Source organism: Adiantum capillus-veneris, chromosome 6, assembly GCF_014529385.1.
Source record: "Adiantum capillus-veneris isolate H3 chromosome 6, ASM1452938v2, whole genome shotgun sequence".
Lineage (NCBI taxonomy): Eukaryota > Viridiplantae > Streptophyta > Polypodiopsida > Polypodiales > Pteridaceae > Adiantum > Adiantum capillus-veneris.
The window spans coordinates 3,236,679-3,260,417 of record NC_140936.1 but is presented as its reverse complement, the minus strand read 5'-3'; the positions used below and the strand labels follow the sequence as shown (position 1 = coordinate 3,260,417).

The 23,739-nt window shown below is 48.2% G+C and overlaps 1 protein-coding gene across 7 annotated transcripts in view; it reads left to right on the top strand.

Annotated features, from left to right (window-relative positions):
* The window catches only part of LOC147455074 (Sodium Bile acid symporter family), a 205,134-nt gene extending 182,001 nt beyond the window's left edge, over positions 1–23,133 (top strand). For 4 of the 7 annotated variants that reach the window (XR_015188310.1, XM_086513921.1, XM_086513920.1 and 1 more), the window contains 2 exons: positions 22,069–22,170; positions 22,699–23,133. Coding sequence is in view for 3 of the 7 variants with exons in the window: in XM_086513921.1 (XP_086370047.1) it covers positions 22,069–22,170; positions 22,699–22,773 (177 nt within the window). In the remaining 4 variants the exon portion in view is untranslated. Of the gene's footprint in view, positions 1–22,068; positions 22,171–22,698 lie in introns of those variants that run through there. The other 3 variants (XR_015188311.1, XR_015188308.1, XR_015188309.1) reach the window with 2 other exon arrangements.
* Positions 23,134–23,739: the final 606 nt, after the last annotated feature.

Sequence of the window (23,739 nt, the reverse complement as noted above, 5' to 3'; positions counted from 1 at the left end):
CACTGCGCGCTGCCTCCTGATGCCCGAAACACTAACACACAGGCAGAAATGAATTGCCCTGCGTGCTACCTCTTGCTGCCCTGCACCTTGCACCTGCTGCGAGACAGAACCTTATGCGAGAGAGAGAAAGAAAATTCCACTCACCTGTTGCGTCACCTACAGAGAGAGAGAGAGAGAGAGAGAGAAAGAGAGAGAGAGAGAGAGAGAGAGAGAGAGAGAGAGAGAGAGAGAGAGAGGGCATGCTCGCTGTCCTGCTGAGTATGGCATGAGCCCTCTGCCTGCCTGCTCGTTTCTGCACCTGCGTAAGCCTTCTGCCTTCACGTGCTCAGCCTCGCACTAGAGAGAGAGGACAGAACAGACAGCGGGTTACGCGAGCAGCAGCAGCAGCAGGTTACGTGCTAGAGAGAGAGAGAGAGAGAGAGAGAGAGAGAGAGAGAGAGAGAGATGAAATGAAATGAAATGTTATATTAACGTCTTCAAAAGGCCAAAGTGACCTATGAGACCAGAAAGTTACAATGCGGTGTATCTGATACAAAGTCAAATTAACAAAATAAATTAAACTAGGATAACAAAATATAAATACTGCGGGATCCTAAACTAAGCAGTACAATGTGAAGACAATATGGGAGGGGAGTAGAGATCCATCTTCATCTGCACTCTGGACGACGAAAGAGTATGGCTTGAATCCTTTGTTGTAGCCTCCTTTGAAACTGTGTAGCTCCTCTTCTCCATCGGGGTCGTCTAGATCTCCCTAGCTCCAATGCTTTGTCTATGAGAATGCCAGTAGTGCGGGTAGACCTCTCCACCGTTGGCGGCTGCTCTGTCTGTTCTTCTGGGTGTACAATATCTAGTGTAAAGAAATCTGTGATCTGTCTCTGAAGATGTCTCTCTTCAGCTCTCCTCAGTAAAGTTTCTCTATGCCTGTGTAACTCAAGTAAATATAGTCCAAGACATCTTTGATCCTCATAACTCATGACCCTAGATAGAGGCCCAAAACCTTCTCTGAATAGACAGTGAAAACGGCCTCGTATCTCATAGTACACTGTGCAATGACATATGTAATGTACTTCTGTCTCTGGCTCTAGATGGCATAAGCGGCATATCCTACTATCTGCCGGTGTCCCTCTGAATCTGGCAGTCTCAATCTCGAGCTGATGTGAGGACGTGCATATCTGGCCAATGGCACAACGCAAACCATGCGAAAGATGCATGTCCATATAGCTAGGTCGAATCACAAACCCATCCCCCGTGAGGTGGAGAAGATGCTCTCTATAGAAAGCCATCTTTGTGCCCAACTCTTGTAACGGCTCTATCCATGTCCTCCTCGTGTCCAACTGGATCAGATCCTGACGAATGAGTCTATTAATCTCTACCCGTGTAAGAGACCTCAAGGGTGCCTGTAGAGAGTATTGAAAAGGAGGCAACCTGTCCATGGTGAAACCATGTGTGTGAAACCATGATGCCATCTGTGCATACCAGCATGATGTATCCCCATTAAGAGCTAATTGTCTGGAGGACTCTAGAGCCACCCTGGCATATCTGTCTCTGGTAGTATCCCACAGACTGTGTACAAAGGAGACTGATTTGGTAAGCGCCTCAATCTCCATAGGGGGGGCAGCTAATTCCGCTCGAAAGATATCATACAGTACGGAAACCTTGGCTCTAATCAACCGAGAGATCATAGATACCAGGGGCTTCTCCATACCCCTCCAACCATCCTGGCCTATAGAAGGTCCCCAAACCTGCACCCCATATAACATAGTAGAGGCAACCAAAGTATCAAAGAGCCATAACTTTGTCCTAGGTTCTTGGAACTGAACCTGCGAACACATCCTCTCCATTCCTCCCAGAGCCGCACCAGCTCTAGTTAGTCTAGTCTCTGCTGCTCTTCTCAAAGAAAATCTCGGCCCAGTAAAGACTACCCCAGGTAAGTGTATGCATCTATATACTCCACAATCTCCTGACCATATCTGAAAGTAGGTATTGATCTCCTGACCCATTGCGGGGTGGTGTTAAACATCATAACCTTGGTTTTACCTAGGTTTACATACAGTCCACTATCCTCTGCAAAATTGCGTAGTGCATGCAAATGTCGTTGCATACCTTCTGGTGAGTCAGATATCAGCACAATATCATCAGCATATAGCAACAATGGGATCCACGTCCCTGCCAGCTGGGCACCCCTGTCACCCTTTCTGTCAATGTAATCAGACACCTCATCAACATACATACCAAGTAGAGTAGGAGACAATGGGCAGCCTTGTTTCACTCCAATAGTAGAGTGAACTAAATCAGATACCCCTTCCGGAGTGCGTACATGTCCCACCACTGATCTGTATAAAGCCATATTCCCCCAAATCACCTCTATGGGCACCCCCATCTCCTGCAGTCTGCGCATCAATGGAGCTCTTGGTACCATGTCAAATGCTTTGCGAAAATCCACAAAGCTACAATAGATCTGTCTCCCATGTGCTCTGCCCTCCTCAATGATGGCCCTAAGTGTCAGAATATGATCAAGAGTGGAGAAACCCCTTCTGAAGCCGGCCTGACCCTTTGCTTGTACACCCTCGCCCTCTGCCCAATTACTGAAGTGTTGCTCCAGAATAGATGCATACAACCGTGCCAATGTGTGTCGAACCATAATAGTGCGGTAATTCCCAGGCTCTGTAAGGTCACCAGCCTTGAAGATGGGCACAATATTAGACAACCTCCAAGTCTCAGGTAATCCCTCACACATGACACGATTGAACAACACTGCGAGAACCTCCATCAGCATATCCCTGGCATGTATAAAGTGCTCCGCTACTATATTGTCATGATCATATGCCTTCCCGGTCCTCATCGTGTCGATGGCGCTTTGTACCATCTCAAGTGTAAAGAAAGTGATCGTAGCTGGGCAAGGCTTGGTAGGGTCTGGAAGGGGTTCCTGTCCAGGAACCGTATATAATGATGCCGCATATTAGCCCCACACATCAGGTGAAGTAATCACTGGGGGAGGGGAGTGCTCATGGAAGAGTCGCCATGCCTCTCCTGAGTCCCTAGAACATTTGATATAAGTCTCGCTCCATCTGAGCTAGGTAAGCTCGCTTCTTCCGTCGCACAAGGCGTCGGAAAGCAATCCGAGATTGTTTGTAAGTGATGACTCCTAAAAGATCCCTCTGAAGTTGGGCTCTCATCTCTCTGCTCTCCTCATCATACCAACTATTTTGGGGCATGCTCCCAGAATGTCGTCTCTTGACCGGCTGAGTGTGTGGGTATGCCACTGATGCAGCCCCATGCAATTTCTCAGTCAGTAGAGTGGTGCACTCCTCCACTGAGAGGTCTGTACCATTTGTGTCAGCTGTGCCTTCCAATAGACGGTCCCAGATCTCCTCTGTATAAACGAAATCAGTCTCTGGTGTAACTGTATAGCGGGTGTGTGACCTGCCTCCTGATGTCTGGGTTGTACTATACTGAAATTTAACAGACAGTGTCAAGAGAGCATGATCTACTGCTATGCCCACTGTCTTGGCTTCCCACTGTGAAATCTTGAATGCAGGGGACAAAGCTCGGTTGTGTCATAACATAATCCACTGTACTGGCCCCATGTCTGTGTGGAAAGCATGTGAAACCGGCCGCTTCGGGAAATCGCTGTAAGCCATTAAGTATGGCTAATCCATGTGTAGTCGTCATTTCCATGAGGTATCTCCCATACTCCGTCTGCTCTCTGTCGTCTGAGCATCTGTCAAGTCCCAACTCACCCACATCCAGCTCTCTAAGCATCTCATCTGAAGTGTCGTAGAAGACTGTCTAACGAGTTGCCCATTCGGGCATTGAAGTCCCCTAGGAGAATGATATCACCATCCCTAGAAAACTCCCATATGTCATCATCTAGAATAGAGAAAGGTGACTGCCCTCTGGATGCAGCATACACGGATGTACTGGGAGGAAAGTAACATATGGCAATATATAGGAATCGACCTGTGTCAGCTCTTAGTCTCACCCACATATATCTAGCATGATCATCTCTTCGTACAATATGCAGTAATGGTTGTAGTTCCTCTCTGATAGCACTGCTACTCCTCCTGAACCTCTACTCCCATGCTCAGATCTCACATTTGTCCTGTGAGCTGTCTCCCATCACATGTGGCATTACCTGTCCAGGGGCTTGATGAGTCTCTGAGAAGAATACAATATCCTTGTCTTTGAAACTCTCCTCAAATGCACCCACGTCCAACCTCATAGACCCATTACAATTCCAGGTAGCCATCTTCATTGTGGTCCCATAGGTCTCGCACCATCATGCAGTGCACCACTCTAAAATCACCACCCGTCCATCTCTGTAAAAGGCTATCTTTCCCTTCTCCCTTGCCGCTGTAATCTCTGGCATTACCTCTCTCATATGTGCGAGCTGTGAGAGAGTCAGGTCATCCCCGAGGAAAATACCTGCCTTTTTGAGAGTAGGCCTCTTCCTCAAGATTTCCTTCTTCTCTTCCAGCGAGGGGAAGCGTAGTATGAGAGCTCTCCCCTTTGAAGACACTCCCGTGCCGTCACTTTTCTTACCTACCTTCCATGCCTTTGTGTGCAAAGGCTTCTCCATCCCCATCATGGATGTAAGGCTTGTGACCTCTTTCTCCACATTGTTTATGTCCTTGAGACCGGTCACTCTCACGTGTAGTGCTCGCATCCGCCTTCTTTGTTTCTCTTCGAGGGTCATGTTGATAAGCGTTGGTGTACAAGGGGTTTCTTGACCTTTCCCTTTCTTGGCGACCTCAATTCATTTTTCGGCGTCATCCGCCTTTTTCTGTGTCCTTGTTATCATCTCCGCCCATGAAGATGTCTTTGTCGCACTCAGTTTCTCTTCCTCTGTGATCATCCTAACCTGTTCCTTGATTTCCTTGATTTCATCTATTACCAAGGGCTGAAATTCGCCTTCCTCTAGTCCACAGCTTACTCTAGCCGCAAGCTCCTGTTTAAGGGCAGAGACTTCTTTTTGGAGTGTCTGTATCTCGGCTTTTGGGTTCTCCTGTTTGAGGGCTGAGAGTTCTTCTTTGACTGTCTGTATTTCTGCGTTAAGGCTCTCTTTCTCTTTCTTCCATTGTGCGCCTTCATTGAAGACTATCTGAAGGAGGTTGGCCTTCTCCTTCCACCATCCTTCCATCTCTGTTTTCCACTCCTTCATTTCCCTCTCCATCTGCGCCATCCGCTTGTTTGCGAGCATGAAGGTTGCCTTTGCACGCAACTTGCAAACAGGTGAGACATTGACGGCTTCCGCGTCCTGTGCATGTTTTGTAGTTCAAGAGATGTATCGGGCTCACTTACTCGCGGCCTATGCAACCAGCAAACACGCGGCCCCCTACTGGGTCAGCTCGCGGCAACAATTTCGCATCTGCCAGAGCCCCGCAAGCTTCCTGTATGTCTGACCTATTGCCCCCTCGTGTACTCGTGAGGAGGACCTGCGCCACAGCCCCGTATGGGCGCCTCTGATAATCAGGAACAGCCTCTCGCTGCCCCTCTATCTGGCTGTAAACAGTAAGTCCAGCAACCCCTTGTGTAAGGTATTCGCAGGCAGCATTGCTCGCTGCTGAGTGTGCATTAACCAGCCCCTCAGGCGACCCGTCTCTTCTGGAGCATGGAACCCGAGAGCAGCCCCCACTGTGGGACGGGCCTGCTGTCCCCGCACCTGCAACCCGTAAAGCTAAGGGTGCTGCCCTAAGGTCTGCAGCCCCGAAACCTGCTCTAGTGTGATGGCGTATTTGCTCACGGCCCTCACAGAGAGAGAGAGAGAGAGAGAGAGAGAGAGAGAGAGAGAGAGAGAGAGAGAGAGAGAGAGAGAGAGCCAAACCTGCTCGCTGTCCGCTACAGACCTTCACCCTCGCGCTAGAGAGAGAGAGAGACAAACCTGTGCGTTACAGCTCACCCTGCACGCGTTGCTGCACAAAGAGAGAGAGAGAGAGAGAGAGAGAGAGAGAGAGAGGGCCTGCTCGCTGTCCGCCATAGACCTTCAACCTCGCGCTAGAGAGAGAGAGCCAAACCTGCGCGTTGCTGCAAAGAGAGAAAGAAGAAAGAAAGAAAGAAAGAAAGATTTTTAACGTCTATGTCAGGCCGAAATCGGCCTATGAGACAAATCAAATGTACATGGTGTGTATGTCATCCGTCTATCGGAAAGACAAATGAAACAAAACTGAATTGAATGTAGGTAATGGAGTATCTGAGGAGGGATGGAGCTCTATCTCTAGGGGTATATGCATGTCTATATGCTCAAGGTAGTACAATCATGAGAATGCATCAAGCTATCTAGCTCCATCCTGTACAAATGGGGGGATGTAAGATGTGGTACATGGGCGGGGCTGATGCCAAGGCTACCCGGATGAAAGCTGTCGGGTCGGCCCTCATCTGAGCTACTCGCTCCTCAGTGGCACGGCGCTCCCGGGCTCGGATCTCCTCGATCTGTCGGTGGTGGGAGCTCACGCCCCTGTAGCCTGTGACTCGTGGTCGTCGTCTAGCTCGGTTCACCACCGCCTGTGGGAGTGTCACTCCTCTCTGAGTATCTGGTGAGGTAGGGGTGGCAATCCTCTGAAAGAAGTCTGTGAGCTGCGACTGTCTCCCCGCTGTCTGTGTAGCTGTGCGTGGCTGTAGTAGTGTGTCCCGATGGCTCTGTATCTCTAGTAAGAAACGTCCGAGCTGTCTCTGATCTCGAGAGTCCATGATCTCTCGGAGAGTGGGCTGTCCTCTGAATAAGGCCTCATACCTGCCTCTGATCTCAGTGTATGCTCTGCATCTACATACAAAGTGCTCCTCACTCTCCACCTCCTCTGTGCAGGCTCTGCAGACTCGCTCCTCCCTGGGAACACCAGTATGTCTCTCGATCTCAATCTCTAACCTGTGTGAAGCCACTCTCAGCTGACCAATCGCCACCCGTGAGCTATGTGGCATATATGTGTCCATATAGCGTGGTCTCTGTATGAACCCCCCAGACAATATGGTGAGAAACTGGTCTCTGTAATCTGACATCCTCGTCCCCAAGCCAGGTGACTCCCAGACTCTCCTAGTGTATAGCTGCCACAGATCCTGTCTCAATACCAAGTTTCTCTCACTGCGAGAGAGGTGAACAGATGGTGAGTGGGGGTCGTACTGGAATGGTGGTAGGCTCTCCATGTCAAGACCGTGTCCCTCAAACCATGCTCTGACCTGTGAGTACCAAGCTCTCTCATGCCCACTCTCTGATAGCTGTATAGCTGCCTCAAATGCTCTACGAGTAAGTCTGTCAGGAGGTAGCTCTCTCATCCTCTGGATGAAGCAGACTGTCTGGAATAATGCCTCTACAACCATAGGTGGTGTGGCGAGCTCGGCTCTAATAATGTCATGTGGCACTGTCTTCTTGCTGCGGAGCAAGCGTGAGATCATACATACCTGTGGCCTCTCAAGCTGTGTCCACTGGTCAGCTGTCAATCCTGGTGCCCATACTGCCGCCGAGTACATCAGGGCCGGGGTGACTAAGGTGTCGAAAAGCCACCCCTTCGTGCGGGGCTCCTGAAAGTGTGCCTGGTGGCATCTCCGCTCTAGCATGGTCAGAGCTGCATATCCTCGGGTGAGCCTGTCAGCAGCAGCCTGCCTCATAGTGAAGGGTCCTGGTAGGCTGGTGAATGTGATGCCAAGGTAGACATAGGAGGTGACTACATCAACCTGTCCTCCTGCTGCTGTGAAGGTGGCAGCGCTCCTCACTGCACTGGATGTGTGAAAGATCATGACCTTGGTTTTGCCAAGGTTCACAGTCAACCCCTTGTGTGTGCTGAATTCGTCCAAGGCCTCAAGATGGCGTTGCAAGCCCTCGGGTGACTCTGAAATCAACACAAAATCATCAGCATATAACATGATGTGGACCGGAGTACCTGCCAAGTCGCTCCCCTCTCCCCCTGCTCGTAGTATGTAGTCGGAGATCTCGTCGATGTAGAGCCCAAAGAGTGTCGGGGAGAGTGGGCATCCTTGCTTAACACCAATGGTGCTAGCAATGGTCTCTGAAAAGCCGCCTGGGCAACGAACTCGACCCGTCACCCTCTCGTAGAGAGTATATATGGCCCAAATCATCTCTGTCGGTACCCCAATGCTGTGAAGGCGCTGGAAGAGTCTCTCGCGTGGGACTGTGTCAAAGGCCTTGCGGAAATCCACAAAGCAGCAGTAAAGCCTCTTCTTCCGCGCCTTTGCCCCATCAATGAGGCAGCGCAGAACGAAGATGTGGTCAGTGGTGGAGAAAGCTCGTCTGAAACCTGCCTGGCCTGGAGCTCGTAAACCCTCGGTCTCTGCGTAGCAGCTGAGCTGTGCCTCAAGTACTGCTCCATATAGCTTGGCCATCGTGTGGCCAATCATGATAGTCCTGTAGTTCCCTGGGTCCAGGGTGTCGCCAGATTTGTGGATAGGCACTATGGTGTGCTGTGTCCACTCCTCTGGGAAGCCCTCCCCTATAGCCCGGTTGAAGACATGTGCAATCAACGGGGCTATAGTGGAGGCCGCATAAATGATGTGCTCACTCTGTAATCCAGTGTGGTCAGCTGATCGTCTGTGCTGCATGCGGCGTATGGCCCTCTCTACCATCTCTGCTGTAAAGAAGGAGGAGCACGTGGGGCGTGGCTCATGTGGCTGTGGGATAGGAGGCTGCCCTGGCACCTCATAGAGGCGCTCTGCATAATCATGCCATATCTGTGGATCCTCAATAGCTGTGGTCGGACGTGGCTCGCGCAGGGTGCGCCATGCCGTCGCGCTATCTATGCTCATGAATAGGCGGTATAGCTCAAGCTCCTGTGCCTCTTCGAATGCTCGCCGCTTTTGGCGTGTCAGCGTCTTCATATCTCGTCTGGCCTCTCTCTCTGTGATCTCTCCTAAGGCTCGCCGTGCACGGAGGCATCCGTATAACTCTCTGCACTCATCATCATACCAGCGGTTCTGAGGCATAGTCCCGGGGGGGGGGAGTGCGTCCTGTGTGAGTGGTGTGTGGAAAAGAGCTAATAGCTAAAGTGTGGAGAACGGAAGAGATATGTGATGTGAGAACTGAGAGTGGTGTGGATGGGTGGAGGAGGCATAGGCCATGCTCGACCTCGGCTGAGTAAAGAGAGGCTAGCTCATGTGTGAAATGGATGGTGGTGTGTGGAGTGTGTGCTGTGGAGCTGTGTGGGATGGTATCTCCGGTGATGGAGAAAGAGAGGTATGTGTGGTCGGCTCCGATGGGTATGGGTGGAATGGTGAAGGATGTGATAAGGTGTGTAGCCTCCCTGGGTCCCAGAATATAGTCGACTGTACTCCCCCCTCCCTCTGTAATTCCATGTGGCATACAAGTCAGGCGCCCTGAGGTGGGCCACTGGGCCATCCCGTTATAAATAACGAGACGGTGCTGGGAGCCAAGTCGAAGTAGGTGTCGTCCGTAGGCTGTGACTGGAGCTCTGTCTGCTGTATCTCTCATAGTAGCCTCCTCATCTAGAGTGTGTAGTGCCTCTGGGTCCTCGTGGTCATATGCCTCACTGCTCACTGCGCGTACGAGCATTGAAGTCTCCTATAAGGAAGACTTCACCCAGTGTGGAGTACTCCATAATCTCCTCCGTGAGGCATGCGTACGGTGACTCCTGCTCAATAGGGGCGAATCTGGAGCCTGTGGGAGCAAAGTAGCAAAGGGCAATGTAGACGATCCTGTCTCGTGAGAGCTCGAGGCAAATCCACATGTATCGGGCCTGTGGGTCCCGGGCAACAATCTGTAGTCTGCTGTGAAGCCCCTGTCTAAAGAGTATGGCCACTCCTCCTGAACCGCGAGTGGTGTGCTGGCGCATACATCCCCGATGTAGAGACTCCCATTGGAAACCATGTATCCGTGGTAACCCTCTCTCTGGGCTCTCGTGTGTCTCTGTAAGTAGAATGATGTCTCGACCTCTCATCACCTCCTCAAGTCTCTCTGGGTGTGTCCATAGGTCTCCATTGCAATTCCAAACCGTGACATGAATCTCCTCGTGTGTCCCACAGGCCGCGAGTCCCTATGCGATGGTCTTGCCATCAATGATAACCCTACCATCTCGATATACTGCCTTCTTCCCTTCTTTGCGGGCTTGGTGGACTCTAGGCATGCACGTGCGGCGGTGATCTTGTTGCATCTTTGTGAGGTCATCATCAAGATAAATCGGGGGGCCTTCTAGCCCTCTCAAGATGACCCTCTTTTGGAGGAAAGAAGTTCGAGACTCCTCGGAGGCGAATTGGAGGATGAGAGCTCTCTTCTTTGGATCTTTGCCGGCTCTCCAAACTTTGGAGAAAGGGATCTCTTCTTCCTTGTATCCCACTTTCTTGCATAAGGCTTTCCCATCGCTCTCGGGTGTGGACCCTTGTTCTTCTTTGATGCCGGTCACTCGCACATTGAGACGGCGAGCTTGTCGCATTTTCTCCTCCTCGATGGTTGTGTGTACGATGAGTACCTCATCTTTTTGGGCTTCCTCTCTTGCTACCTTCTTGATATTCTTTTTGACCACTTCGACCCATCCTTCTTTGGTGGCTTCTAATTTGTCCTCAATGCTTGCGGTGAGGGCTTTGGTGATCTCCTCCTTGAGGGCTTCCTTAGCCTCCTCTTTAATCTCTCCTTCCTCGGGGGTGAGGGATGTGATGGAAGCATGAAGGAGGTCGATTTGTGCCTTCATCTCTTCTTGCTCTTTCCTCCATCTCTCCCTCTCCTTCTCGTTCTCCCGTGCCCTTCTCTCCTTCTCCTCTTTGAGGTTTTGGATTTCCGCTCTCATGTCCTCTTTTTCTTCGTTCCATAGCTTGATGAAGGTGGCTTTCTCCTCCCTCCATATCTCTCTCTCCATCCACCATTCTTTCATGTCCTTCTCCAATTGTGCAAGCCTCTTGTTCGTGAGCATGAAGGTTGTCTTCATTGTCGATTTCGGCGTCTTGATGATGGGGGAAGACATAGTTGTATTCGGAGCTACCCTCTCTTCATATTGTGAAGAAGAGGGGAGAAGGGGAGTACGTGCGTGTATGTGTGTAGTGTGTGTGTGGGTATGTATCCGTGTGTGTGTGTGTGTGTGTGTGTGTGTGTGTGTGAGAGAGAGAGAGAGAGAGAGAGAGAGATGGCTGTGTGATCGGGAGCAAGGAGGGGCTGCGTGAGGGGGAGGCTGGAGGGGGGCAGTTCAGCAGCAGCAGCAGGTTGATATAACAGCGGCAGCAACAGGCGGGTACTGGGGGTGCTGTGCAGGTGGGGTGGGCGCGCTGAGCAGCTGGGGTGACACAGCAGCGCGCTGTACAGCAGTAATGTGCCTGGAGCAGGAGGAGGGCGCTGGTGCAGCAGGTCCGCGTGCTGGTGCAGCACAGCAGCAGGTCCGCGAGAGATGCAGCACAGCAGCACACAGAGAGAGAGAGAGAGAGAGAGAGAGAGAGAAATGAAATGAAATGAAATGTTATATTAACGTCTTCAAAAGGCCAAAATGACCTATGAGACCAATCAGTTACAAAATAGTGAATCTAATACCATGTCTGGGTACAAAAGAACTAGAAAAGAACTAGAAGTGGAACAAAATACTACTACTACTACTACAATCTAAAACTACGTGGGTGTAGCAGCTGATACAATAGGTACCCGGTAAACCGGATGTAACAGTGTGTGAAACAAAGATGGAAGAAATGGTGAGGATCCATCCTCATCTGCACTCTGGATGTCGAGAGAGTATGGCTCGAATCTTCTGTTGTAGTCTCCGTCGATGCTGTGTAGCTCCTCTCCTCAGTCGCGGTCGTCTGTATCTCTGTAGCTCCAATGCTCGGTCGATGAGAGTGCCAGTAGTGGTCGAATGAGTGTGGGACGAGCTCTGCAGTGGTGGCTGCTCCTCTGGCTGTCCCATATCTAGTGAAAAGAAATCTGTAATGTGTCTCTGGGACTGCCTCTCTCTAGCTCTCCCCAGTAAAGTGTCTCTATACCTGTGTAACTCAAGTAGATATAGTCCAAGACATCTCTGATCCTCATAACTCATGACCCTAGATAGAGGACCAAAACCCTCTCTGAATAAGCAGTGGAAACGCCCCCGTATCTCATAGAACACTGTGCAATGACATATGTAGTGCAACTCTGTCTCTGGCTCTCTCTGGCATAATCGGCATATCCTGCTGTCTGCTGGTATCCCTCTGAATCTACCGGTCTCAATCTCGAGCTGATGTGAGGATGTGCGTATCTGACCAATGGCACAACGCAAACCATGAGACATATGTGTGTCCATGTAGCTGGGTCGAATCACAAACCCATCTCCTGTGAGGTGGAGAAGATGCTCTCTATAGAAAGCCATCTTTGTGCTCAACTCCTGAGGCGGCTCTATCCATGTCCTCCTGGTGTCGAGCTGGATCAGGTCCTGACGAATGAGTCTAGTGATCTCCACCCGTGTAAGAGACAGCGAGGGTGCCTGAAGAGAATACTGGAAAGGGGGCAACCTGTCCATGGTGAAGCCATGCGTTTGAAACCATGAAGTCATCTGTGCATACCAGCATGAAGTGTCCCCCTGTAGAGCTAACTGTCTGGAAGACTCAAGGGCCAATCTAGCATATCTGTCTCTAGTAGTATCCCATAGGCTGTGCACAAAGGACACTGATCTGGTAAGCGCCTCAATCTCCATGGGGGGGGCAACTAGCTCTGCTCGAATGATCGCGTGAGGTACGGAGGCCTTGGCTCTAATCAATCGGGAGATCATAGATACCAAGGGCCTCTCCATACCTCTCCAACCATCCTGGCCTACAGAAGGTCCCCATACCTGTACCCCATACATCATAGCTGAGGCTACTAAAGTATCAAAGAGAGAGAGAGAGAGAGAAAGAAAGAAAGAAAGAAAGATTTTTAACGTCTATGTCAGGCCGAAATCGGCCTATGAGACAAATCAAATGTACATTGTGTGTATGTCATCCGTCTATCGGAAAGACAAATGAAACAAAATTGATTGATTGATTGACGGAGAGAGAGAGAGAGAGAGAGAGAGAGAGAGAGAGAGAGAGAGAGAGAGGGCTTGCTCGCTGTCCGCCACAGACCTCCTACTCGCCAACTGCTGCACAGAGAGAGAGAGAGAGAGAGAGAGAGAGAGAGAGAGAGAGAGAGAGGGGGGGCCTGCTCGCTGTCCGCCACAGACCTCCTGCTCGCGCGCTGCTGTAGAGAGAGATGAGATGAGATGAAATGATATATTAACGTCTACAAAAGGCCAAAATGACCTATGAGACCAACAAGTTACAAACTCGTGTATCTAATACAAAGTTTGTGTGCTGAAAGAAAGACTAACATCCTAAGCAAAATGTTGTAGTGAAAGTGAAAGTGGGGGAAAGACTAGAGACTCTCTAGTCAATACAAAGGTACATAATAATGAGGGATGCAAGAAACTTAAGCTACTAAAAAGGGCATAATCCTCCAGCTCAGAGTAAATCGAGCATCCATCGGTGTCAGATCTCCTCGATGTCCTCCATGGTCAAAAACTGACTCGGTATCGTGCGTGGCTATGAATCCTCCTCTGTAATCTCCGTCTATGCTGGGATGCCCTCCTCTATGATCTTGGATGCCTGGATCTCCCTAGGTCCATCGCACGGTCAATCAATGTGCCTCTTGTAGGTGGGATCCAAACTCTTCTGCATAACCTGTCTGTCTAGTGCTAATGGGTGGCCTGAAATAGTCTGTAACCTATCGTTGAGTCTATCTCTTTGGTCGCCTCAACAAGCAATCTCTCTGTCTCTTCAACTCAAGCAAGAACAGACCCAAGCATCTTTGATCCTGGTATCCCATAACTCTGGAAAGTGGTCCAAAACCCTCCCTAAATAAGCAATGGAATCGCCCGCGAATCTCATAGTATACGGAGCAATGATATATGTAATGCAATTGTCTTTGGGTCCCTATGGCATGCACGACATACCCTGGCCTCAGCCGAAACTCCTCTATATCTGCCAGTCTCGATCTCAAGCTGGTGTGATGATGTGCTCTGGCCAATAGCACACCACACCCCATATGATAAGTTGTATCCATATAGCTGGGCCTGACTACAAAGCCATCTTTCGTGAGTTGGAGAAAATGTTCTCTCTAAAAAGCCATCTTCGTACCCAACTCCAAAGTAGGCTCTATCCAAGTCCTCGTAGTGTCCATCTGAATCAAGTCCTGGCAGATAAGTCTAGTAATCTTTGTCTGTGTCACAGTGAGAGGGGAGCCCTCCAAAGGGTACTAGAAGGGAGGCAGTCTGTCCATGCTAAACCATGCATCTAAACCAAGAAGTCCTCTGTCCATACCAGCAGGTCATGTCTCCTTGTAAGTGGGAAGACTTAAGAGCAAGCCGGGCATATTTGTTTTTGGGAAGGTCCCACAGGCTATGTATGAAAAGAGATTAATCTAGTAAGTGCCTCAATCACCACCGGAGTGGCAGCTAGATCTGCTCTAATAATCTCGTGAGGTAGTGAGGCCTTGGCTCTAATCATCAGGGAAATCATAGATACCAAGGGCCTCTCCATCCAGTATAGAAGATTATCTGATAGTTTCCCGTTCAAGCATTGAAGTCCCCCAGGAAGAAGAAGAAGAAGATGAAGAAGAGAATTTTAACGTCATAGGAAGCTATCCCAAGAGACCTTAAAGATCTATCCGGTGAGGAGAGTTGAACTCAGGAGAATGATGTCCCCATTCCTAGAGAACTCCCATATGTCATCATCAAGCAAAGAGAAAGGAGACTCTCCTCTAGGTAATGCATAGGTTGATGTACTTGGAGCAAAGTAGCATATGGCAATATAGAGAAATCTGCCTGTGTCAGCCCGGCATGATCGTATCTCCAAACAATATGTACAAGCGACTGCAAGTCTTCCCTGAAAAGAATTGCTACGCCCCCCCCTTGATCCTCTACTCCCATGCTCAAATCTCGCATCTACTCGATGAGCCATCTCCCATTTGTATCCAGTCACATGTGGCATCATTTGACCCGGGGCCTGGTGAGTCTCTGAATAGAACACATTATCTCTGTCTGTAAAGTTGTCCTCAAAGGCACCCACATCAAGCTTGATAGACCCATTGCAATTCCACATTGCTATTTTAAGTTTGGTCCCATAGGTCTCCAACCGTCATGTGGAGTGTCGCTCCATAATGACCACCTTCCCTTCTCTATATAAGGCTATCTTTCCTTTTTCCCTTGCCGCCCTAATCTCTGGCATAACTTCTTGCATGTCGGCAAGCTGTGATAGAGTGAGATCATCGCCTGCCGGTCTTCTTTATTGTGGGACTTTTCTTCAAAAACTCTTTCTTTGCCTCAATAGTGGGAAAGCGCAAAATGAGAGCACGTTCCTTCTATGTCTCTCCAACGCTTCCACTTCTTTTACCAACTCTCCATGCCTCTGTGTGCGTTGTATTATCTATTCCCATCAACTCCATGACCTCCCTTCTTCCTTCATTTTATCTCGACCTTTTAAACCGGTAACTCTCACATGTATAGCACGCGAGCATCTCCATTGTTCCTCCTCTATGTCATGTTGATGATGGTTGGTGTGGGGGTTGATGCCTCCTTCCCTTTTCCTTTCTTGGCGACTTCTATCCAGTTCTCCGCTTCATCCATCTTATGTGTCTTGGTGATCACCTCCACCCATGTAGACGTCTTTGCTTCATGTTGCTTCTCATCCTCTTTGATTGCATGCACTTGCTACTTGATGACTTTGAGCTCTTCGATCATTGAGGGCTGAATTTCCCCTTCTTCGAGTTCCCCTCTTGTCTTCACTTCAGCCAGCTCTTTTTTAAGGGCCGATACCTTCACTTTAAGCTTTAAGCGTGTCGATTTCAGCCCACATGTCCTCTTTCTCCCCTTTCCATTGTTTCTCCTTGCTAGCTTGCTTTTGGAGGAAACGTGCATTTTCCTCCCTCCAACCTTCCATCTCTGCTTTCCACTTCTTCATCTCTTTTTCCATCTTTGCGAGCCGTTTGTGTGTTAGCATGAAAGTCGCCTTCAGCGTCCTAGGGGGTGTTTTGTTGTGTGGAGAAGCCATCACCTTTTTCTTTTCACATAGGAGTTACCCCATATAGGCACGGCCGCCAAGGGCTGGGGGAGACAAGGAGAGGCGACGCAGTGGGAGAGAGAGAAATGAAACGAAATGTTATATTAACATCTTCAAAAGGCCAAAATGACCTATGAGACCAAACTGTTACAAAATTGTGAATCTGATACCATGTCTGAGTACAAAAAGACTAGAACAAAAATACTACTACTACTACTACTAATAGAATCCATCCTCATCCGCACTCTGGATGTCGAGAAAGACTGCTGTGCCATAACATAGTCCACTATACTGGCCCCGTGTCTGTGTGGAAAGCATGTGAAACCGGCTGCTCCAGGAAATAGTTGTGAGCCATTAAGTATGGCTAACCCATGTGTGGTCGTCATCTCCGTGAGGTATCTCCCATACTCTGTCTGCTCTCTGTCATGTGAGCATCTGTCAAGCCCCAAGTCACCCACATCCAGCTCTCTAAGCATCTCATCTGAAGTGTCATAGAAGACTATCTGAGAGTTTCCCGTTCGGGCATTGAAGTCCCCTAGGAGGACAATATCACCATCCCTAGAAAACTCCTATATATCATCATCTAGTATAGAGAAAGGCGACTGTCCTCTAGATGCAGCATATACTGATGTTCTGGGGGGGAAGTAACATATGGCAATGTATAGAGATCAGCTTGTGTCAGCTCTTAGCCTCACCCACATGTATCTAGCATGATCATCTCTCCGTACAATATGTAGTAGTGGATGTAACTCCTCCCTAAATAGCACTGCTACTCCTCCTGAACCTCTACTCCCATGCACAGATCTCACGATTGTCCAGTGGGCTGTCTCCCGTCTGTATCCCATCACATGTGGCATAAGCTGTCTAGGGGCCTGATGAGTCTCTAAGAGGAAAACAATGTCCCTCTCTCTGAAACAGTCCTCAAAGGCACCAACGTCCAACCTCATAGATCCATTGCAATTCCAATTAGCCATCTTCAGTGTGGTCCCATAGGTCTCACACCGTCATGTAGAGTGCCGCTCTACAATCACCACCCGACCATCTCTGTAAAAGGCCGTCTTTCCCTTCTCCCTTGCCGTCGTAGTCTCTGGCATTACCTCTCTCATATGTGCAAGCTGTGAGAGAGTGAGATCATCACCGAGGAAAATACATGCCTTCTTGAGAGTAGGCCTCTTTTTCAGGAATTTCTTCTTCTCTTCCAAGGAGGGAAAGCGTAGTATGAGAGCTCTCTCTTTTGAAGATTCTCCCGGGCCACCACTCTTCTTGCCCACTCTCCATGCCTTTGTGTAAAGGCTTGTCCACCCCCATCATGGATGTGAGGATTGTGACCTCTTTTTCCACATTGTTTGTGTCCTTGAGGCCAGTCACCCTCGCATGTAGAGCCCGCATCCTTCTCCTTTGTTCCTCTTCGAGGGTCATGTTAATAAGAGTGGGTTTACAAGGAGCTTCCTTACCTTTCCCTTTCTTGGTGACCTCAATCCATTTTTTGGCCTCTTCTTATTTCTTGTGTGTTGCGGAGATGACCGCGGCCCATGACTTCTTCTCCTCATCTTCCTTGATATCCCATATTTCTTTTCTCATGGTATTCAATTCTTCCATCATGGATGGCTGAATATCGCCTTCTTTGAGCCGCCCACTTTTTGCTGCAAGAAGTTCACCTTGGAGAGTTCGTATTGTGGCTTCTTGTGAAGCTGCTTGCTCTTTGACGCGAGAAATCCTTTCACATAGGTTCTTCTTCTCCTCTTTCCATTCCCTCATCTTTTGAAGAAAGGTTGCCTCCATCTCTTTCTTCCACTCCTTCACTTCAACTTCCAAATGTTGATATCTGCTTGTTGGTAATCGAGAACTTCATGTTGAGAGGGAGGCGGGCTATAGCCATTGGAGAGGCCATATGAAAGGGGGTCAATGGGTAACCCAATGGAGGGAGACCATGAGAGAGAGAGAGAGAGAGAGAGAGAGACTAAAACAACCAAAAAAATACAAGAAACTCTAAAAAATAGCAAGAAAACCTTTTGAAAACCTTAAAAACAGAGAAAATCAGCTTTGTAACTTTATAAAAACACCAAAACACTTTTGAAACCCTAAAAAATAGCAAAAAACAGTGGCAAAACTTTAAAAAACGGCAAAAAACAGTTTCAAAACCCTAATAGACAGAAAAAAACAATGGCGGAGGTCCTCAAGCTAGCTATAAATGGTTGGTATTATTAATTGCCTGTGAGTAAGTAGAATAGGGATTTTTCAGCCTTGTAGTGCGCCTGCCTTCGTGCAGTTAACAGGGCATCACCGTCGAGATCTATGGTCTTAATAGTGGAGTCCTACGGGGCTTGCCTACGGCTTAACCACTATTGAGCTATTAGAAGCTTGATAGGAGCCGGTGCTGTTTTGGTGTTGAAAGACCCTCTCTTCTATTCCTCTCTTCTATTCGAGCCACGGGTACAATAGCTTGAGTGCTTTTTCTAAAGGGGTAAAGAGGAGTAGCAACTAGGGCTTGAAGTGCCAAAGTACACCTAAAAGTTGTTAGAATGGCTGATAATAGTAAAGAGAGTGAAATTAATGTTGATAACTTTGATTTTGCTAATGAGCAAGCTACTAATGATGCTCCAATGCTTGTTAACTATCTTGTTTCTAGGCTTCAACAAGCCATGGTCAATCCATCTCTCCAAAGTGAAGTGCAACGGCAGCTCCGTGCTCACGGGATTCTCCAAGCTCATCACCATGACGAGAGAACACCTAGGAAGCCTCCTTATGAGACTCCCAAAAGAGGTCTCTCTCCGATTCAAGAAGAAGAAGAGAATCCATACGAAGGGCTCAAGAATTTACTCCTTGATGATGCATCTCCTTCCCAAAGGAGAACTCAAGAGCCTCCACCAAAGGAACGAGAAAGAAGTGAGTCTCCACAGTCTCCTGGCCATACGTAAATGTGGGCGCTAACCTCCTGAGCCACTGTGGTGTGGTGTTGAACACCATAACCTTGGTTTTCCCCAGGTTGTCAGACAATCCACTATCACGAGCAAATGCATGCAAAGCATCCAAATGACGTTGCATCCCCTCTGGAGAGTCAGAAATCAGCTCAATATCATCAGCATATAGTAACAACGGAATCCATTTCCCTGCTAGCTGAGCCCCCCTGTCTCCTTGACGCTCTACATAGTCCGAAAACTCATCCACATACATCCCAAAAAGAGTCAGGATAGGGGGCATCCCTGCTTTACTCCAATAGTGGAGAGGACCATGTCATACATTCCCTCAGTGGTGAGTACCCGCCCCATCACTGTCCTGTATAGAGCCAGAATACCCCATATCCGCTCTATAGGCACACCCATGTCCTGTAGTTTGCGTATAAGTTTGGCTTTCGGCACTGTGTCAAAAGCTTTCCGGAAATCCACAAAGCTACAATAGATCCTCTTGCCATGGTGTCTACCCTCCTCAATGATGGCTCTGAGTGTCAGAATCTGGTCAAGAGTGGAGAAACCTCTCCTGAAACCTACTTGCCCTGGTGCTCTTATGCCCTCTCGCTCTGCCCATCTACTCAGCTCCTGCTCAAGAATGGACGCATACAGCCTAGCTAATGTGTGACCAACCATGATGGTGCAATAATTCCCGGGGAATCATGGAATCTCCTGACTTGAAAATAGGCACAATCGTGGACATACTCCAAGTCTTAGGAATGCCTTCATACATGGCTCGATTAAACATCATAGCCAGGAGCTCTGCAAGCATATCTCTGGCATGGATGAAGTGCTCTGCTACTAGACCATCATGATCATGTGCTCTCCTTGTCTTCATCCTGTCAATAGCTTTCCCTACCCTCTCGGTAGTAAAGAGAGCATGTGTCTCCGGGCATGTCTCTAGTGGGTCCGGCAGAGGTGGTTGTCCTGATGCTATGTAGAGAGATGTGGCATATTCCCCCCATGTCTCAGTGGAGGTGACCGTTGGTGGTGGTGAATGTTCGTGGAATAGCCTCCATGCTTCACCTAAGTCCTGAGTTATAAATAGCTGATACAGTTCCCGCTCTAGCTGGGATAGATAAGCCCTTTTCTTTCGTCGCACTAGGTAGCGAAAGATAATCCGTGGCTGCCTATGTGTGGTAATACCTATGAGCGCTTCCCTCTGTAACTTGATCCTCATCTTTCTACACTCCTCATCATACCGACTGTTCTGAGGTATGTTCCCAGATCGTCTCCGTGTAGGCTGGCTGTGGGGGTATGCCGCTGATGCTGCATCATGGAGCATCTCTGTCAGTATCTGAGTGAGTTCATCTAGTGGCCGTTTTGGCTCCTGGGTGCATAGCTTCCTGTATATCTCATCCATATACACAGAATCCGTCTCCTTGATGAAGGTATACCGGATGTGTGTGGGGACCTCTCCTAATGGAGCTGTGCTGAACGGAAACGTCAGGGTGAAGGACACGATAGCATGATCCACTGTGCTGGCACCATGTCGGTGTGGAAATGGATTGCGACTCTCATCAGCATATAGTAACAACGGAATCCATTCCCTACCATAACATAATCCACTGTGCTGGCACCATGTCGGTGTGGAAAGCAAGTAAAACCTCCGGCTGTCGAAAATCTTTGTAGGCCAATTAAAATGGCCAATCTATGTGCGGTTCCCATATCTATCAAGTATCTGCCATACTCAGTGTATTCCTCATCTTGTGATAATCTGGATAGGCCCATCTCTGTAACGTCCATCTCCCTAAGCATCTTTTTGGAAGTATCATAAAATATTGTCTGGTGGTGGGCAATTCTAGCATTGAAATCCCCTAGTATGATAATGTCACGATCCTTAGAAAACTCCCATATGTCATTATCCAAATTAGCAAAGGGGGATTGTCCTCTAGGTGATGCATATACTGACATACTAGGAGGAAAGTAACAGATAGCAATGTAGAGGTATCTGCCCGTCTCTGCCCTGAGCTTCACCCACATGTACCTAGCATGTTCATCCTTGCGCGCTATATATATCAATGGCTGCAACTCCTCCCTGAATAGAACTACCACTCCCCCTGAGCCTCGTCCTCAATGCTCCGATCTGGTCTCCTGTCTACAGGCTGTCTCCCATCTATATCCGCTCACCTGTGGCTCGCAAACTTTCTCTACTCTCGCAAACTTTCTCTCTCTACGATTCTCACCTCTCTCTCTCTCTCTCTACGCTTGAAAACCAGCTTTCTTTCTCTGCCCTCTTTCTCTCTCTACGTAACTTTTTCCTCTCTTTCTCTCTCTACGCTTTTTTTGCTTCTCTCTCTGCGCCTCCTCCTTTCCTTCCACTCTCTCTCTCTACGCTCGGACAGTGGGAGCGGGGGGGGGGCAACGGGGCGGGAGCAGGGGCGCGAGAGAAGGGCTAGGCAGGGGCGCGGGGCAGCAGCAGGAGCAGGGGCGGTGGACAGCATGAGGCGACCGGGGGGGGGGGGGGGGGGGGGGGGGGGGGGGGGTGGCGTGGGAGCAGGGGCAGCAGGACAGGACGCAGCAGGGGGAGCAGGGCAGGGACGGTATAGAGAGAGAGAGAGAGAGAGAGAGAGAGAGAGAGAGAGAGAGGTTGCGCAATGTTGGGGGGAGAGCCTGCGCAAACCTAAAACCCACAGTAATCGAAGAGATAGAAACACAATGTAAACTCTTAACGGATTCCTGATATGTATTAGAAAAGAGAGATTATAAACCTCTTATATAGGCATGCATAGAGGGGTGACACCAAACACATCATCATCTTAGATGGAAAGTAAGCACATGCTATTCATGTCTATCACATGAGGAAGCCACATAGGCATCCTAGTAGACTAGAGAAGGTACACACCAAGAAGCATAAACGTAGACCAAAGCCCGCCCGCAAGTCCAAACAGTAGGACTATATTTTGACTGTTCCTTTGAGAGAAGGAAGCTTTGCCGCGATCAGCTGTCACTCTCATCTAGTGATGATTGTTACACACATTAGAAGGATGTGAGACTGACCACGTTCTTTGATTAGGGTCCATTACTAGGACTGATGCACTGTATATTACAAGGGAAAGGTCTCACTTTTGTTTGCATACAGGTGTTTTATCATAAGTTTTTGGGCTGTAAAGCACTTTTCATTTAAGTTGGTTTCGTGCAGAAAACCCTGCCAGTCGTTATTGTCGTGATAGGGAGCGTTGGCGGCTTGATGGGTGAACCAGGCCTCCTTGTTCTACCTTGTATGGCCACGCATATCACCCAGGTAGTGGTCACAAGTGACTTTTCTTTTACTACTGTGTTGTGCCAATGTTCTTTGCTTATGTGAGCTGTCTTAAGTCAATCCATGAAGGGCGTTGCAAAAATAATTATTAGCAATTAAAGGTTTTTCATTAGAAATGTAGCTTGTTAAGTAACTAATCCTACTTTAAGGCTTTTAGCCCCTAGTGTCATACTTCAGAGGGGAAAGGGAAGCTTTCTGTTCTTTTGGGGAAGCAAAAAAAAGAATCATACATAATCCCCCGAAGAAATTCTAAGTATCAGAAAAGGCCAAGGAAATGGTAAACCAATGTAAACTCTAAGAAACTGAAAACGCTAGGGAAAGAAGAAAAGAGTGCATGCAAGTGTGGCCATATAGAGCAAAATGTCTTTTGACTTTCCATTCTCGTGAGACTCTTCATTTCCTACTCTTACCATTCACGTTTGCATTTTGCTTCTTTCAATAGGTTTTTATTTTGTTGAAATTATGCAGACCTATACTAGCATTAAGACTAAAGTTGGAAGTTTTTTGCAGATCATCATCGATTCCTTTCTTGTCAGGTTCTGGATTGAAGGTGACCTCCAAAGGTCTCTGCAAAAAACTAGCTAGGTACGTTTCCCTGAAGTGGCACAGGTAACACGACAGCGGCAGCATTTGCGAACTGACATTTGTGCTCGATGGTATAACCACATTCCCAGTCTACTCAGTTCTTGAGCTGTTTCAAGTGAAAGCATGCTGTAGCCCCATTTCAATAGTGGAATCTTCAGAACATGAGGGAGATTATTGTCTCATGTTTTGCAAAATTAGCAAAGCCTCCTTTTGAGAAGCACCAAATATTATTCTTGCTGAGCCCAAAAAGGTTGGGGCAACTGCTTAACATTGATACCATAGCATTGATTTGTTCTTTCTTGTATGGTACAAGAACAAGTTAATTTGTTCTTTGCTAATGACCACTCCCCAATTTGATGATATAGTATCCTTGAATAAACATGGAAATTTTTGTTTTTTATAATCGAGTTTTTAGGTGCTACAAGAAAAGAAAGCTATACATTTCAGGGGATTGATAACGAGCGAGCTCCGGAGGTAGCTTTTTCCAAATATTCCTTGAATGACATATTTCAGAAACAAGCTCACTCAAAAAGTGAATAAACATGGAAATTTTTGTTTTTTACAATCGAGTTTTTAGGTGCTGCAAGAAAAGAAAGCTATACATTTCAGGGGATTGATAACGAGCGAGCTCCGGAGGTAGCTTTTTCCAAATATTCCTTGAATGACATATTTCAGAAACAAGCTCACTCAAAAAGTGATAGCATTTAGTATAGCGAGTTTTTGAAGAGAGTTTTCTGTAATTATTTTGTAGCTCTCTTTCTCTATAAATCTCTCTTTCTCGTCTTATCAATCTATCCCGTCCTATCTCCCTGTCTCTATTCCCCCCCTTTTCTATGCATCAAAGAATATTTATTTCTCTCTCCCCCTTTACTCTTGCACTCTCTCTATCATTTCATTTATCCCTCTCTTTGTCCATCTCTTTCGATCTCCATATACATAGCTCTCTCTCTCTCTCTCTCTCTCTCT